Source organism: Scylla paramamosain, unplaced genomic scaffold (assembly GCF_035594125.1).
Source record: "Scylla paramamosain isolate STU-SP2022 unplaced genomic scaffold, ASM3559412v1 Contig88, whole genome shotgun sequence".
Lineage (NCBI taxonomy): Eukaryota > Metazoa > Arthropoda > Malacostraca > Decapoda > Portunidae > Scylla > Scylla paramamosain.
This window is the reverse complement of record NW_026973753.1, coordinates 104675-121263: the sequence shown is the minus strand read 5'-3', so window position 1 is coordinate 121263 and position 16589 is coordinate 104675. Positions and strand designations below refer to the sequence as shown.

At 41.2% G+C, this 16589-nt stretch overlaps 1 protein-coding gene and 1 long non-coding RNA gene across 6 annotated transcripts in view; one reads left to right on the top strand and one right to left on the bottom strand.

The window, feature by feature from the left end:
- Positions 1-16589, top strand: part of LOC135098860 (uncharacterized) — a 128934-nt gene that overhangs the window by 33053 nt on the left and 79292 nt on the right. The window lies entirely within an intron of this gene.
- LOC135098863 (uncharacterized) lies at positions 9037-16523 on the bottom strand. 3 transcript variants are annotated; one of them, XR_010267456.1, is made up of 3 exons: positions 15820-16523; positions 9692-15506; positions 9037-9497 (listed from the first exon to the last, which is right to left on the bottom strand). XR_010267456.1 is itself a non-coding variant. In XM_064001260.1 (3 exons), exon 3 carries the CDS (start codon positions 15422-15424, stop codon positions 10103-10105), a length of 5322 nt encoding a protein of 1773 aa, XP_063857330.1. In that variant the 5' UTR covers positions 15425-15506; positions 15820-15937; positions 16132-16523; the 3' UTR covers positions 9037-10102. The 3 variants fall into 3 exon arrangements, 2 of the variants coding, with proteins under 2 accessions (XP_063857330.1, XP_063857329.1); XM_064001260.1 differs by having other exon boundaries at positions 9037-15506; positions 15820-15937; positions 16132-16523; XM_064001259.1 differs by having other exon boundaries at positions 9037-15506.

Here is a 16589-nt window from a genome sequence, read left to right as displayed (position 1 = left end):
CTTCCACGAGGACAGAATGCACAGTTACTTGAATGACAGGCACCGCGACTTCTGTGAACTGATTCTACAATACTCGCATCACTTCCAGTTTTTTTTTTTTTTTTTATGTAAGAAGGATACTGGCCAAGGGCAACAAAAATCAATAAAAAAAAATGCCCACTGAAATGCCAGTCCCGTAAAAGGGTCAAGGCAGTGGTCAAAAATTGGTGGATAAGTGTCTTGAAACCTCCCTCTTTAAGGAATTCAAGTCATAGGAAGGTGGAAATACAGAAGCAGGCAGGGAGTTCCAGATTTTACCAGAGAAAGGGATGAATGATTGAGAATACTGGTTAACTCTTGCGTTAGAGAGGTGGACAGAATAGGGGTGAGAGAAAGAAGAAAGTCTTGTGCAGCGATGCCGCGGAAGGAGGGGAGGCATGCAGTTAGCAAGATCAGAAGAGCAGTTAGCATGAAAATAGCGGTAGAAGACAGCTAGATATGCAACATTGCCGCGGTGAGAGAGAGGCTGAAGACAGTCAGTTAGAGGAGAGGAGTTGATGAGACGAAAAGCTTTTGATTCCACCCTGTTTAGAAGAGCAGTATGAGTGGAACCCCCCCAGGCATGTGAAGCATACTCCATACATGGACGGATAAGGCCCTTGTACAGAGTTAGCAGCTGGGGGGGTGAGAAAAACTGGCGGAGACGTCTCAGAACACCTAACTTCATAGAAGCTGTTTTAGCTAGAGATGAGATGTGAAGTTTCCAGTTCAGATTATAAGTAAAGGACAGACCGAGGATGTTCAGTGTAGAAGAGGGGGACAGTTGAGTGTCATTAAAGAAGAGGGGATAGTTGTCTGGAAGGTTGTGTCGAGTGGAGGAATTGAGTTTTTGAGGCATTGAACAATACCAAGTTTGCTCTGCCCCAATCAGAAATTTTAGAAAGATCAGAAGTCAGGCGTTCTGTGGCTTCCCTGCGTGCTATGTTTACCTCCTGAAGGGTTGGACGTCTATGAAAAGACGTGGAAAAGTGCAGGGTGGTATCATCAGCGTAGGAGTGGATAGGACAAGAAGTTTGGTTTAGAAGATCATTAATGAATAATAAGAAGAGAGTTGGTGACAGGACATAACCCTGAGGAACACCACTGTTAATAGATTTAGGAGAAGAACAGTGACCGTCTACCACAGCAGCAATAGAACGGTCAGGAAAAGGAAACTTGAGATGAAGTTACAGAGAGAAGGAGAAGAAGCTGGGAGAGGAGGGCAGGTAGGAGGCTGCTGGGTAATAGAAAATTATGGAAGTATGAAGCAGAGATCGCCAGGAGCTATCAACTAAAATTGTCTGTCAGCAATTGTTGTGAGAGATATTTTGGCCTGGCTCAAATTAAATCACTGAATTGGGAGGGCAAGAGAGAGAGAGAGAGAGAGAGAGAGAGAGAGAGAGAGAGAGAGAGAGAGAGAGAGAGAGAGAGAGAGAGAGAGAGAGAAAATGTGTCTGTCTAAAAAAAAAATAAATAAAAAACATCATAAAGAATAAAAAATGACTGAGCATATTACGTCTCTAAGAACAGATAAAGATAATAACAGGTGGAAACTATGCATTTATATACGTAATCTCAAGGTCTCATTATCTATGTATATATTTATTTGCTTATTTATTCAGTTGTCGTGGCGGCGCAGTCTCCGTGAGGTGGTGCACGCCTCTCCGTCACTGCAGTAGCCATGAATATTGGCGCGTCCTGCTGCCGGTGTGATTTACATTCAGATGGATATTTAAAAACGGCGTGGCGAGGCGGGGAGGGAAGGGGTTTTGCTCTCCGTCCGCTCGTGATGATTGCATGTTCCGCCGGCGGGAGACTGTTCGTGTATGCTGGGCTGTGCTTGCTGTGCTTGCTCGTGTGTGTGTGTGTGTGTGTGTTTATGTGCACACGCCACGCAAACATGATTTTTTAAAATTTTCTTGAAATCCCCATAATTTCCTTAGGTGCATTAAGGAATTCAGCACAGTCGTTCCTCTATCAGTCAGAAGGGAGCGAGGATTCCTGCCTTAAAGAGAACAATTATAGACACCTCCAGCTGCGGCTTCATTCTTCCACAGGGGGTGTAATCACTGTAATAACTATATATGCCACCAGCTGCTGCTCCATGCATCCTCTGTGGACGTAACTCGGGTAGCCGCGGGGCGTATAATCACTGTAATAACTAAAGACGGCACCAGCTGCTGTTCCATTCTTCCAGTGTGGACGTAACTCGGGCGGCCAGTGGGCTGCATTCACCTCACAGACCCAGGAAGAGCCTCGCCAGGCCCTAACAGATTGAGAGCTCTTCCTCGATTCGTTGGGTGGTGCAAGGCTGTTTCTAGTTAGTGGAACGATTTATGTGGTTAATTTAGATAACGAACGAGACTTTGGCCTGTTAACTTGTCGACGGATTTCCAGCAATTGGTGTCCAGTTCGTAGCTTCTTAGAGGTGTTAGTCTCGGGGCTGTACACACGGGGAAGCTACGGTGCTGAGTTAGGATAAAAACTCTTCGCTCAGCACCACTTGGCGTTGTCGATATATGTGCCACATGACAAAGAACAGGAGACTCAGTCCGTCTATGTGCCTTGCCGTGCCTTGCTGTTGCGTGACAGACACTGAAGAACAACCTAGGGAAGAGAAATAAACCCTTCGATAATGCTTGCCCTCGCATAATCACAGATATTAGCGGAGAGGCAACTTATCAATTCAGGTATTGTTCCGTGCGACCAATCATAACGTAATGCTGCATACCTCAGGCCGCCAACCCGTGCTCGCGTGCAGGACATGAATCACGAGGTATAAGTGCCATTCTTCCCTGGGGTTCGATCATGCTCATTATTCGTAAGAGACAACTAAAGACCAAGGACAAGCCCTCGAGGTCTGTTCATATATTCTGCCGACACTTTTTGGAATGCCAAGGACGTCTGGATTGGGGCCCACCGGGAGTCACAGGAGGGAATAGCTGCTGCTGTTGTCAGTGATGCGGCGCGTGTTGATCCCTTAGTCGTGCCAGTTACTGAAGTAAGTTTCAGACTTTACCTTCAACTAAAAGCGTATCTACAAAATATTTCCATCTGAAATAAGTATATTCATGAAAGAAAACGCGCTCTTTTCACCATTTACAAACATTTTTGCAATTGCATCTATTTTTGAATCCATACACGTACCCCCCGCAGAGGCTTTGTGCCAATATTTGTATTCCTGAAATGCCGAATAGATGCGATTGTAAAATGCGTAAAAGTATTGCAGTACAGTTTTTCCCGCAGCTCCCTTCATCAGGCAATGCAGGAGAGATTAATGATTCGAAAACATTTTTGTCGTGTATGAAACTGCGCAGTTGTCATCAGTGTTTGCAGTTTTGAAAGGATGACCGAGGAGACGCCATACGTATTGTTGTATTCGATGCTTTATCCAAGCCTTGCCTATCTATCTTTCTTTAAGTGTTCCTCTTCAAGTCCATGTATAATTTCTTACCGTATTAATGTATTATAAAGTGTTGTGGTAGGGCAGACGCAGCCATATTTTTAGACTATCATTTGTTAATTTTCTTCTCAGAATTTCACATTTAAGTTAATCTTTTCCTATATTTTTGTGTGATTAATTTGTATTGGAGTTGGGCAATCTTAGCGGCATCATTACTTTATTATTTATTCCTTTTTCTCTTCGGAATTTTACATGTGATTTACAGAAACTGAATCGTCTTTTGTTTTACCTTCTCAGCTTGATTAATTTGTATTGGGGTGTGGTAAACTTACCTTAGCAATGGTTTACACAATCGCTAACCATTTTCTTTTCATGACTTCGTATCCAATTACCGAAACTGAATTGTCTTTTTGTTTCATCCTTTCTGTTTAATTAATTTTTATAGAAGTAGCGCAATAATTTTAGACAATCATTTATTATTTTCTTTTCATAACTTCATATTCCATTTATTGAAACTGAATAGTCTTTTATTTTATCTTTTTTTTTTGTTTCATTAATTTGTAAGTACGATAACTGCTTCCATTTCAGGTTCTTGCACTTTTTTTCGCACCTTTGTCTTTCCAGTGCACAGGTGATAGATTTCCAGCCACGCGGTGTTTTTACTGTGCACAGGTGATAGATTTCCAGCCACGTGGTGTTTTCACTGTGCACAGGTGATAGATTTCCAGCCACGCGGTGTTTTTACTCAGTGATCATGAACACCGGACGCGTCGTGGCGGGAGACTCCTCTTTAATTGGCGGACATTTGCGTAAATGAGTGTTTGAAGTGAAATGAAAGCCAGTTATAGCACCCTACCCTCGACTTTTAGCTCTCTCTCTCTCTCTCTCTCTCTCTCTCTCTCTCTCTCTCTCTCTCTCTCTCTCTCTCTCTCTCTCTCTCTCTCTCTCTCTCTCTCTCTCTCTCTCTCTCTCTCTCTCTAATGTACCAATATTGTTCATAAATATTTGGATTTCATTTCTGGTCTCTTTATTCTTAACAGTCACCATCCACCAACACCAGAACCACCACCACCACCACCACCACCACCACCACCACCTGAAGTCCTACCACAAACAGCAATACACCACCACATACATCATCACAACCATTAACACCACCACCACGAGTGTCTATCAAGTTACCGTCATCACCATCACAACCACCAATATCAACTTCATCATTATTACATTCCTTTCCCTCCTTTTATCATTTCATCTACCTTCTATTCGCTCTTTATTTATTTTTCTCTCCTTCACTCCTAGTACACCACTTCATATTCCCTTCTTTATCCTCTTTCTCCTCTTCCTCCTCCTCCTTATCCTCTCCTCTAATCTCCTCTCCTAACTTTTCTATTCTTCCTTCTTCATCGACTTCCCTCCACTTCATGTTCTCTATCTCCTCTTCACGGCTGCATTGTATGGAAGGAAAAAGGAGCACGGAGGCGTAAAATAAACCCTAATGAAAGAACTTTACGCTGATAACTTTGGAATGAGAGGCAGATGTGGGACAACAGACTCTCTCTCTCTCTCTCTCTCTCTCTCTCTCTCTCTCTCTCTCTCTCTCTCTCTCTCTCTCTCTCTCTGCTCATCACATGAATGCTTTCTATCAGATTCATAGATAGATAGATAGATAGATAGATAGGTAGATACATAAATAGATAGATACCGACAACAAATTAGAATTCACACGAAACACAAGAAACACACATTACAAATTAACAAAGTCAAATCAACACGAACGAATAGTAATATGCATACTATTCACGGCCCATTAAACACACACACACACACACACACACACACACACACACACACACACACACACACACACACACACACACACACACACACACACACACATACACACACTGGCGTCTCATTTACTGGACTTCAAGCACTGTTACCGCTGCTCTACCTCGCTACATTCCGCGCCACCACCTAATGATTCGCCAGTGTCGCGTCCCTCACCACTACACCTGTCATTATCACACCTGCGGCGGCTCGGTAACAGCAGCAGCTTCAGGTTCCGGTTAGGCAAGTTGATATCGCGCGCCCTTCTGCGTCTGCCTAAGGGGAAGTGTGTGTGTGTGTGTGTGTGTGTGTGTGTGTGTGTGTGTGTGTGTGTGTGTTGATAGTAAATGTCCTTTGTTCTCTTCTGTTTCTCTTTCTTTATCTCTCCTATTTTTACCTATGCTTGTTTCATCATCTCGTCTCTTCTCTTATCTTCTTTCACGTATCGTCATTTCAGATTTTTTTTCTCCTTTTCTCTGGTATTTTCTTTTCTTATTTCTCCTCTCTTCTCTTCTCATTTCTCCTATGCTGCTTTCATCTCCATTTCTTTTCCTATATCTTGTCTCCTCATTTCTCTTCAAGTTTAATTTTTATCTTCTCTCTTTTTGTCCTTTCTTCTCTTCTCTCCCTCTTCTCATTTTATTTCACTTCGTTTCACTTCAGTCCTAACTCGCTTCTCTTCTCTCTTAGCCTCTCTTCTCCTCTCCTCTCCTCTCCTCTCCTCTCCTCTCCTCTCCTTTCCTCTCTTCCCCTCTTCTCTCCTGTCCTCTCCCCTCCCCTCTTATCTCCCCATCTATACAAATTTGTCCTCCTACGTACCTGTTGTCTCTCCATTGCTGTTTTCTGTGTGTCTTTGTACATTTATCTTTGTATTGTTTTTTTTTAAGTTGTATTGCTTTCCCTTTTCGAATATAAATGTTTGTATGATTGTTTTTGTTCTTTTTAGCATATTTGTTGTTGACTCGCCATATGTGCCTCCTGTGTGTGTGTGTGTGTGTGTGTGTGTGTGTGTGTGTAAATAAATTCTCGTAACATACAACCATACAACATTTCACACAAGAGAATCCGCTTGCGTTAAATGCTAGGGAGAGAGAGAGAGAGAGAGAGAGAGAGAGAGAGAGAGAGAGAGAGAGAGAGAGAGAGAGAGAGAGAGAGAGAGAGAGAGAGGCTTAAAAATACACCATACAATAGTAAAAAAAAAAATCACACACACACACACACACACACACACACACACACTTCTTTGACTTCACGTGAACTTTAGTGAGCGCAGATAATACCTAACCTGACCCGCCCTGTGTGTTTCCAAGGCCTTGTAATAACCTCTGCCCTTCCTCTCCCCCTCCCCTGCTGCGAGGTTCCCGTTAGGCAAGAGTTAGTGGGTCGCGTCCAGATTAAGTGACGCAAGTTTGGTATTTGCGGGTAGAGAATAATTTGGATGAACAGTCATGGAGGTGGAGGGATAATAATAATAATTATTATTATTATTATTATTATTATTATTATTATTATATAATAATAATAATAATAATAATAATAATAATAATAATAATAATAATAATAATAATAAAAGGTGGTTTGTGATTGGCTGTTGCAATGCAGCTCAAGTTTCCTATTGGTCGCGCCCGATCACAGTTGCCAGTGCAGGATCACCTCCCGAGCCCCAACACCCTATCCGTGGTGCACGTGCATCCCTGCCTGTGAACCCTAAAGACGGTGCTCTGCAAGGCGGCAACACTGTGTGCATTTCTTCACAACTCCAAACTCTCCAGTGTGAAGCACTTTCCAAGCACCTCAGGTATCCTAAATACTAGTGTACCCTAGTGGGACATTCAGTCTGTCAGATGACAGGAGACAGGATGGATGGTAGACGCTCCTTCAGCACATACATGCGTGGGGAGTGTGTCGTGGAGAATGGCGACATTCTCCGCGGCCCAGCACGCACTGTCAAAGTATCCATGGGAGATCCCGACGCGAAATCTTTCTTCTGCTGTTGCTGGCCACGAGGGCCTCGCTTCACTAAGGTAGCCAAATTCTTTTTCAAACCGCATAAAGAAGAGCCCAGTCTCCAGAAGTACACGTCTCTGGAGACTGTGATGTACATGGACGGCATGGTTTTCCGCGAATACTGGACGCCAGGCAAGACGGCCGTCAAGGTCTCCATCAAGCAGCGGCGCGGAAAGAAGGTTGTCCTCTTTGGCCGCCTGGCAACCTTCCTTCAAGAGATGGAGAACCGAAATTCAGAAAAGTTCGTTCTTTATGTCACGGAAACCAGCTTCAAAATTATTCAAAAGGACCGAGCGGCTCCAGGCGGCGACGAGACCGATGCCGCTAAGAAACAGAAAAATAAGCCGTTACAAGAGAACGATAAGTACGAGTGCGCTAAACGCGGGGATGACGAAAACCAAGTAAAGATCGACTACGCGACTTCCTTGTTCAACAGTTTTAAGAAGAAAGATAAACCCGTTAACATCATAACAACTCCAGAAATTGTAAAGCCGCCGCCAGTAATCCCCATGCAAACCAAGAACGTGCGGTCATTCAACAAAGACGCTCCTGCTGCACGCCAACAGCAGCGCAGCGCACCTCGTACCGTCCGTCGCGATAAGCAGGCGTCTATGAAGCCTAAAGAAACAAACAAAGAAAAACAGATCGTTCAGGTTCAGGAAATACACAAGAAAGACATTCCATGCGAGACAAAGAATAATGCTGATGAAAATACGACTAATAAGAAAGACAAAGGAGATACAGAGGAACAAAATCATACAGAGATGAAGAAAGAATCAGGAACAATGAGTGAAGTACAGCTAGTTCACGAAAAACACAATGAAAACGTGGAAAGTGTCGAAAATAATCCAGCAGAAGAGAAGAGCGCAGTTTGGGAAGAATATGATAAAAATGAGTCTGAAGAGACTGAAGGAGACACCGAAGATGTGGAAAGCGTCCCTACAAAAACAGAGAAGACAGATGAGGAAGAGAAAGAAGATACTGAGAAACAAAAAGTTACCGAGAAGGAAATGAAACCAGCAAAAATTAGTGAAATGCAGCTAGTTCAGGAAAAAGACGATGAATATCATGAAGGCGAGGAAGCTAATACTCTTGAAGGAAAGGAGACTAGTGTTTCGGAAGACTATGATGCGCATGACACTGGAAAGAAGGAAGTGGTTGTTGAAGATGTGAAAAGTACCTCTCCTGAGAAAGACAATGCAGATAAGGAAATTAAAGAGGGACAAAATTTTGAGAAGGAAGCTGAGAAACAAGACGTTATTGAGAAAGTTAACCTTCCCTCTATAACCAAACTTTTGTCTTTAACCAAAGTCATCGTGAAGAACAGTACAAGGAGAGAGAAGATACGGAAAGCAATGCTTTTAAGAAAGAAGAGAGAGAGTGTGTCGCTTGGCAATGTGAAGACAACATCACCGGTGGAAAAAATGACGACGCGGAAGAATATAGGGAAGGATCAACATTTGAAAAAGAAGGTAATGACTTGCCGCCACAAGAACACCGCGATGGCCAATGTAAGCAGCAAGTGGAGGTGGTGGAAGGCCTCCCCACCAACACCGGTGAAGAACATGACGGCGAGAATGAAGGTAAAGAAGGAACTGGAGTTAAGAAAGAAGACGTTCTCGTGTAGCCATTACCGTTATGTCCGCCAGCTGAAAAGAAACAATCAAATGTCAGGAGAGAAGAAAAAGCGCTACAACAAAATAAATCTGAAATCCGTCCGCTGTAAGATCGACACCCATTACAGCCTGTAGCGTTAGGGCAATCCACAGGCGAGCAATGTGTTGCAACATTTATTGTAGCGTTCCAACCTGTGGGCCCAGGATAAATCAGCCCGATACCAAATCATGGTAAAATCATATGAGCGTAGAAACACTAAAAATACAAAAATAATCACTACATAACATGATCAGACCTTGAATAGTTCCCATGTACCTCATAGTATAATAAGTACAGAAATCACAAAAATATCTCTGCAGTTCACAATATGATAAACCTCCCAAACAATGGATAAATACCCTGTGTGACTCACATCATTATAAAGCTCAGAAAATCCTCATACATATCACTGTAAATCATAGCATGACAAAAATCACACAAATACACAATAACCATAACACTCACAACATTGCCAGCGTCAGTTGTGTTGAAAATACTATGGCGTGGAATCCCCAACAGCCGGATACGTCACTGGTGCTTTGATAATTGATAGGTAATCCACTGACGTCTCACTTTCATAACCCTACAAACCACAGACATGTCAATATCTCATTCCCTGATCATATGATTAGTATAATTTAATAAACACAATCATAGGCACTAATAACCCATGATTGATAACAAGTGGTACAGAAATAATGTTGAGCACATGAAGCAAATTGTAACTACTATGAAGATAACCCTGAACAATAATCATGTAAAGGTTATAACACTTACAGTCTATAGAACAGGAGGGGCGACCTTATTCCCGAGTCCTACGAGGGAGACCCGTAGCTAGCAAACCGTCTCCACTTGTCTCACTCTCCTGTCTGTCAGTGTCTATATCAGGCCGCGCGGGCCTCCACAACAACCGTGTGCCACTCCGCATAAACTATACTCTTTAACAAATCCATTGTAGTCTACTTATACAGTATTTTTATCACATCAAATATCAAATACACAATTTACGGACAAATACATACATAGTTGGTGTAAACTCGTTCAGCATACAATAAGAAGTATATTAAGAGAAATAAAACAAATAATATTGGAACCATACCACTGACGGGTAGCACGAACGTAAAATAAACTTAACTTAACATGCGCATAATCATGTTACACTCCCCACCCCAAGAAAAAGAATTAAAATTATTGTTCTTCGATCGGAAGTATCAACACAAGTTTGTGGACAGATCTGTTAACCTTTATATCTTGATGACCCTTATACATGCTATTTCCGCTTTGTAACTTGTATCTAATTTGTACATCTCTAACCTTACCATCAGAACTCGGTAAAACTTGACACACTTCAGCAAGTTTCCAATGCCCTTTCAAATTATTACTATCCTGCACCAAAACAATATCTCCCACTCGGAGATTTCTTTTCTCACAATGCCATTTTTGTTGTACAATTAATGTTGAAAAATAATGCATCATCCATTTCTTCCAGAAGGATTTTACAATTGCATTGATGAACCTTTGGCGAGTCCTTGTGTTTGTACTGCTGTCAAATACACCTTCTGGTGTGTGTACACTTGCACGCCCTAGTATTAGATCATTTGGACAAAGATAAGATCCCTTAGTACAGTCTGAACCATTTTTCATACCTATTGGTCTCTCGTTCAACATATTTGCAATCTCAAACATTGCTGATTGTAATTCACCAAATGTCAATGTACTGTCACCTATTACTCTGGTCATAACTCTCTTCACCAATTTTACCATAGCTTCTGAGCACCCATTCTCCCATGGAGCATCAGCAGATTTTGTAAATTTCCACTCCATACCGCCTTCTCGGCTAAATTGTGATAATTTTTCCTGGTCTTGAGTCAAGAAACAAACTTCTTTACTTGCCAATTTGAGTTGTGAACCATGGTCGGAATACATTGAGTGAGGGAAGCCTCTGATGGCTGTAAACCTACGAAGAGTAGTGATGAGACTGTCAGTATCATACCCTTCTACTAAGTCAACATATGATGCTCTTGTGCTGAGACAATTTACTACAACACCATACACCTTTTTTTTACATCTTCCTTTGACTGTATCCTTAATCATTAATGGGCCAAATAGATCAAGAGCAGAATGGTAAAAGGGAGGTGAAGGTTTCAACCTTTCTTCTGGTACTGGTCCCATGCTTTGTCCAATCACTTGTTTTTCTAAACGTCTGCATGTCACGCAGCGAGATTTAACTGATTTGATTAACTTTCTAGCTTGAGGAATCCAAAATTTAGCCTGTAGTTTACATAGAGTAGATTCAATCCCTCCATGGTCTTTATCATGAATATCCTTAATGCACACCTCTGTGAGTCTATGTTTAGTGGGAAGTAGAATGAAAGCTTCATTATTGTAATTATTCTTCAGCCATGCAGCAATTCTTGATCCTACATATATTATTCCATCCTTACAAAATGGACCTAACCGCTTGAACCTTTTTTCCCAGTTGTCTGTTAAAGAAATCTGGGCTCTTTTGATCCATAATATTTCTGCTTGTTTAAGTTGATCTACTGTTGGTGATGCCAGGATTCCCTTGAAAGAACGCGCATGAAGGGCATTCAAAACTCTTGCAGTGACTCCTATAATTTTGCGGTATGAATTAAATCTGTCTATGTCAAACATATTGCAGTCATTAATATGCCAGTTGTTTACTTCAGCTGTGTTAATGATGGACTTTATCTCTGGTGTTGGAGAGATTGACTTCATGGGCCATTGAGAAAATGGTAATTCTAAGAAAGTGGGTCCACACTGCCAGCATGACGTTGGACCCATATCAACAAATTTACTTGAACGGGTCATTAGGTCAGCTATGTTTACTTCAGTCGAGATCCAGTGCCATTCATTACTCAAGGAGCTTTCTTTTATTTCTACAATTCTATTTGCAACATAAGTTCCAGCCTTAATATTGTGTTTTGTTATTTGTGAAAGCACAATCTCAGAGTCAGTAAAGTGGTGAACATGATCAAATCTGATGTTAGTTTCGTTCATTATTGTATTGCGGAGGCGAACACTAAGAACTGCACTGGACAACTCCAGTCTGGGAATAGTCTGTGTCTTAATTGGTGCGAGTCTGCTTTTGGCTGCAAGTAGCTTTGATTGATACTTATCTTTCCCAACACGCCAACGTGCATAAGCACACGCAGAATATGCTAGGGTGCTCGCATCATTAAACAGTATCAGGGTTGGTTCAACTAATTCAGCATTACAAATGCATCTAGGCAATTTAATAGTTCCCAATTCATGCATATCATGACAGAATTTGTACCATTTCCCTATAAATTCCTCAGGTAAAGGATCATCCCAGTCTAATTTCCGTCCATTCTCATCAATGTACTCAATGATTTGTCTCATCAACAGTTTACCACGTAAAGTCACTGGTGTAACAAACCCCATGGGATCAAATATTGTTGATATGTAACTAAGAGCCTTTCTTTTAGTTAGTGGATTTTGTGGTTCATCGGAATTACTCTTAACTTCAACACTGCAAGTCTGTTTACACGTACTTTTCATTTTCATCTTGAAACTTATTTCATCTTCTACAGGGTTCCATACTAATCCCAGAACCTTTTCTCCTGGTATACCTGACAAGTCCACATCATTTCCAACTTGGGTCTTCCCACTTATGATCCACTCCTTCATGTGAAAGTTTCCACGGTTCAGAATAAGCTCAACATCCTTTATGATCTGACTAGCCTTCTCTGTATCATTCATGCTATGTATGATATCATCCATGTAACTATCTTGCACAATTACGTTGGCTGCTTCAGGGAATTCCTCCTTGCATTTCTCAGCTGTTTGTCTCATAGCAAGTATAGCAATAGCCGGACTACAAATGTCTCCAAAGGGAACTGCTGTGAGGGCATAGTGGTCTGGGGCCCGATCCTCAAAGTCTCGCCAAAGAAACCTGTGTACGTGACTGTCAAATTCAGATAACCTGATGCTATTAAACATCTTGGCTATATCTCCAACAAATGCTATGGAACCTTCTCTGAATCTAAGTAAAAGACCAAAAAGACTGTTCATTACATTGGGACCCTTAGCCCAATAATTATTCAGCACATGACCATTATATGAGGCAGAAGCATTAAATACAATGCGAGTAGGGGTGGAAGCTGAACTTTGTTTCAACACCTCATGATGAGACAAATAGTGCACTGGACCTTTGTACCAATTTAACTCCTCCCTATTTAGTTTTCTAGCAACACCTCTCTTTAACATGTCATCAATTTGTACCTTGTAATTTTCTGTTGACCTACTGCCCAACTTCTTCAGTCGCTTTTCCGTACCTTTAAGTTTCATTAGTGCTACCCCAAAATTATTCGGCAAATGATGTGGATCTTTAATCCAAGGGTAATGTACAGTCCAGGTCTTCTCTTTCTCCTGATATTCAAGTCCACTGAGAATCAATTTCATTTCTTCTTCTTCCTTTACAGTTATGTGCGTCTCTCTATTGCAGTCTTTACAGTTAATGCAATTGGTACATTTGGGTCTACAATTTGTGCCTAGGTGATCCATTGCAAACAAATTATCTATATCCTCCTTAAAAGTTCTACAGATCTCCCCTTGAATTTCAAAAGTGTTAGATGTTAAGGACATGTGGTTTACTTGAGCCACATAGTGCTCTGTATATTCATTTTTGAGTTCTGGGTGCGATCCTCTGACACAATAGCCGAAGGGACCTTTCATGAGTTGCAATTTCCCTACAGTTTTAACAGTTGTAGGAATGATGTCACAACTGTCAGCACCAATCAAAAGATCAACTCTCCCATGAGGACGGAAAATATGCATTGACTGAGAAACTCCTAACTGAGAAAGAATTATGTCCATAGGGACTGGATTAACTTCTGAAGTGATTTCATCCATTCCTACACATTGTATTAAATATTGTTTACCTGTCTCATCTACAAGAGGCATTTTATACATTTTAGTGAATACAGTATCACTTACATTTCCAACTGTTGTCATAGTGATGTTATATGGTGTGCCACATAATCCTAAGTCCCGTGCTTTGCGATGAGTCACCAAGCTACTTGTACTGCCGGGATCAAAAAGAGTTACTAATGAGTCATCTTTACAGTTAACTTGACCAATCATCAGCAAAGTACAACCATCTGACTTGTTGGTGTGAATATTAATATCATTTTGATAAAGCAAATAGTGAAGTCTCGGATGATGTGGCTTACCACAAACATTACCATTTCCTAACTTCATGTAGCAACTGCGTTTTTCCTGACAATCCTTAGAACTGTGTCCCATTGCCAAACAGTGAAAACAAACATGGTTCTTCCGTAAAACCTCCATCTTGTTTGAGGGTTCCAAATTATGAAATGTGTTACAGCGACTGATAGTGTGCGAATCAGAATTGTGATACCAACAAAAGTTGGGGTTTCCGTAGTTTTGTCTATGACGTCCAACCTGTGAACCCCCACTAGATAGTGTTTGAGTGAACTTCTGCATTATACTTTCCATGTTAGCCTGATGTTCTGCTTGTTGAAGTTGCAACTTTTGCAATGTTCTCATAATTTGACTGTCATCCTCTTTTACCTCTACACTATGAACAGTAGCCTTGGAATTATGTGACCTCTTACGAACATCTTTGTCTATATAATCAAGGACATTCTTTTCTTCCTTCAAATACTTTAACAACTCAGGAAAAGCATTTACTTTATTTGACAGATTTTGGTAGATCTTAGTCCACTCTCTTTTTTGTTGGGGTGGAAGTATTTTCTCAATTAAGCTTATCACAATTACAGTGGACATCTGTACTTCTAAATTATTTTTACTCATGTCAGTCCAGCACTTTTCTATGACTTCCACGGTTTCTACAAATTTACCAGTATTGCCTTCAGCAATTGGCTTTAATTCTTGCAGTTGGTTGATAACAGTATCTGTCAATCTAACTGGATCAGCATACCTTTGGTCAAGACGACGGAACATTTCCTTGTAATCATCATCTACTCCATGTACTACACTTAGCGCTTCACCTGATAAGCACTGTTTTAAGGCAAAGGCATTTTCCCCATAATTGACAGTCATTATTTTATCATAGTTGCTGCGAAATGTCTGGTATTGGCGTATGTCACCTTCAAATTTAGGAGGTTCTATTGGCTTCACCTTAACCTTAGTTGCACTATCTGTTAAGGCTGTCTCCTTTTCCTTTTTACATAGCTGTAATAAAGTCTCACAAGCACCTGTCTTCAACAATTCTGCCTGAACTATATACTGTTCTTCATTCTTAAGTTTTCCATTAAAGTCCTCCTCCTCTTGATCACTCTCACATAATGCGTCCATCACATCCTCGTGTCGTCTCTCGAGTTCCCGAAAAGCGTCCTTTACTTCCTCATAATAATCCTCAATAATGCTAGATGGCTTACCCTGCTTCACTTGCTCAGAGAGTAGGTTACACTTCCTAGTTAGCTTTCCACGGGCTGTCCCTCGTAGTCTCCGTCGGCGCTCAAGGTCCTCCGTCTTGGGCATGGTTGTGGGTGTTGTTGGAATGTAGCGTTAGGGCAATCCACAGGCGAGCAATGTGTTGCAACATTTATTGTAGCGTTCCAACCTGTGGGCCCAGGATAAATCAGCCCGATACCAAATCATGGTAAAATCATATGAGCGTAGAAACACTAAAAATACAAAAATAATCACTACATAACATGATCAGACCTTGAATAGTTCCCATGTACCTCATAGTATAATAAGTACAGAAATCACAAAAATATCTCTGCAGTTCACAATATGATAAACCTCCCAAACAATGGATAAATACCCTGTGTGACTCACATCATTATAAAGCTCAGAAAATCCTCATACATATCACTGTAAATCATAGCATGACAAAAATCACACAAATACACAATAACCATAACACTCACAACATTGCCAGCGTCAGTTGTGTTGAAAATACTATGGCGTGGAATCCCCAACAGCCGGATACGTCACTGGTGCTTTGATAATTGATAGGTAATCCACTGACGTCTCACTTTCATAACCCTACAAACCACAGACATGTCAATATCTCATTCCCTGATCATATGATTAGTATAATTTAATAAACACAATCATAGGCACTAATAACCCATGATTGATAACAAGTGGTACAGAAATAATGTTGAGCACATGAAGCAAATTGTAACTACTATGAAGATAACCCTGAACAATAATCATGTAAAGGTTATAACACTTACAGTCTATAGAACAGGAGGGGCGACCTTATTCCCGAGTCCTACGAGGGAGACCCGTAGCTAGCAAACCGTCTCCACTTGTCTCACTCTCCTGTCTGTCAGTGTCTATATCAGGCCGCGCGGGCCTCCACAACAACCGTGTGCCACTCCGCATAAACTATACTCTTTAACAAATCCATTGTAGTCTACTTATACAGTATTTTTATCACATCAAATATCAAATACACAATTTACGGACAAATACATACATAGTTGGTGTAAACTCGTTCAGCATACAATAAGAAGTATATTAAGAGAAATAAAACAAATAATATTGGAACCATACCACTGACGGGTAGCACGAACGTAAAATAAACTTAACTTAACATGCGCATAATCATGTTACACAGCCTACCTACTGATTATAAACCTGATCTGGATTTGAAGGTACTGGAATCACAGCCGCCACCCTCAGGCCCCGC